At 36.3% G+C, this 1,100-nt stretch overlaps 1 protein-coding gene across 1 annotated transcript; it reads left to right on the forward strand.

Moving 5' to 3' along the window:
* Positions 1–6: 6 nt before the first annotated feature.
* LOC112454869 (AN1-type zinc finger protein 1-like) lies at positions 7–1,066 on the forward strand (the record flags this gene model as incomplete). Its single annotated transcript, XM_025016495.1, has 2 exons — positions 7–327; positions 420–1,066. Coding segments are annotated over 2 exons (723 nt in total), but the record flags the coding sequence as incomplete, so codon positions are not given.
* Between the last annotated feature and the right edge of the window lie 34 nt (positions 1,067–1,100).

Consider the following 1,100-nt stretch of genomic DNA (forward strand, 5'->3'; position numbering starts at 1 on the left):
AAAGAGCATTTCAATATAGTATCGCACAAGTGTTTAAAAACGGAGACCGCAGAATCCGTTGAAGAACAATTGGCAAGCATTCTGTGCTCTAATGATTCTTGCGAGGATACATCATTGCTCAAGTGTATCAAGTGTAAGCGGTATTTTTGTGTGGCGCACAGGCATCACGAATGCTCGGAGCGCTCGGAGCTGAGTAAAGCAGAGAAGACAAAGAAACTGAAGAAATGGCAGATATCAAAGAACCAGTTTGCAGAAGCAAAAGCTATAGTGGATCAACAAATCGCGGAGAGTTTGAAGAAATCCAAGAATACAACACTGGCAAATAAAGTACTATTACATGTTATATAAAACAGAAAATATATATTTTAACGGAAAACGTAAGCGTAGATGTGTGTTATACAATTTTTCTCTGCTTGCAGGTACAACTCATGCGTGTGAAATGTTCCGCAATTGGTCCCAGAAATGTACCAACGAGCGAGAGAAGTTACTTCCTTGTGCATTTGCCACTCACAGTTAAAAATAAACACATAGGCACGTCGAAAGGCACCTACGTCAACATGCACTGGACGATTGGTAAATGTATAGATTCAATAGCGGACACACTCAAAGTTCGGAACTATATTCCGAGTAACAATAATACAGCCACCACGAATAAATTGAAACTCTTCCGTCATTCTACCGGAGATCTGATATGCAACGAGATGGACACATCTTTGGCAAAATTATTTGAAGAATCTGCTGTTTTCGACGGCGAGCGAGTTATCTTGGAATATTCTGATAATGTACCTAATAATGTAATAGATCCATCTTTGTATAAATAAGTATTGTATGTATGGTATTTTGTTGTAATGAAATTTCTGCAAAAGAGAGTAATAGGCAACAATCCACTAATTGGGCAACTATTAAAAAAGTATGATTTTTTTCGTGCCACTTGTGATATATGGAATTTTATGATTCTCTGTCGACATAATTTGACTTATCGGTAATGGCGAAAAAACACAGCTTTGTTAGAATATTCTGATAATGTACCTAATAATGATTAATAGATCCATTTTTGTATAAATAAGTATTGTATGTATGGTATTTTGTTGTAATGAAAT

The sequence above is a fragment of the Temnothorax curvispinosus genome, unplaced genomic scaffold (assembly GCF_003070985.1).
Source record: "Temnothorax curvispinosus isolate PA1 unplaced genomic scaffold, ASM307098v1 QBEX01005461.1, whole genome shotgun sequence".
Lineage (NCBI taxonomy): Eukaryota > Metazoa > Arthropoda > Insecta > Hymenoptera > Formicidae > Temnothorax > Temnothorax curvispinosus.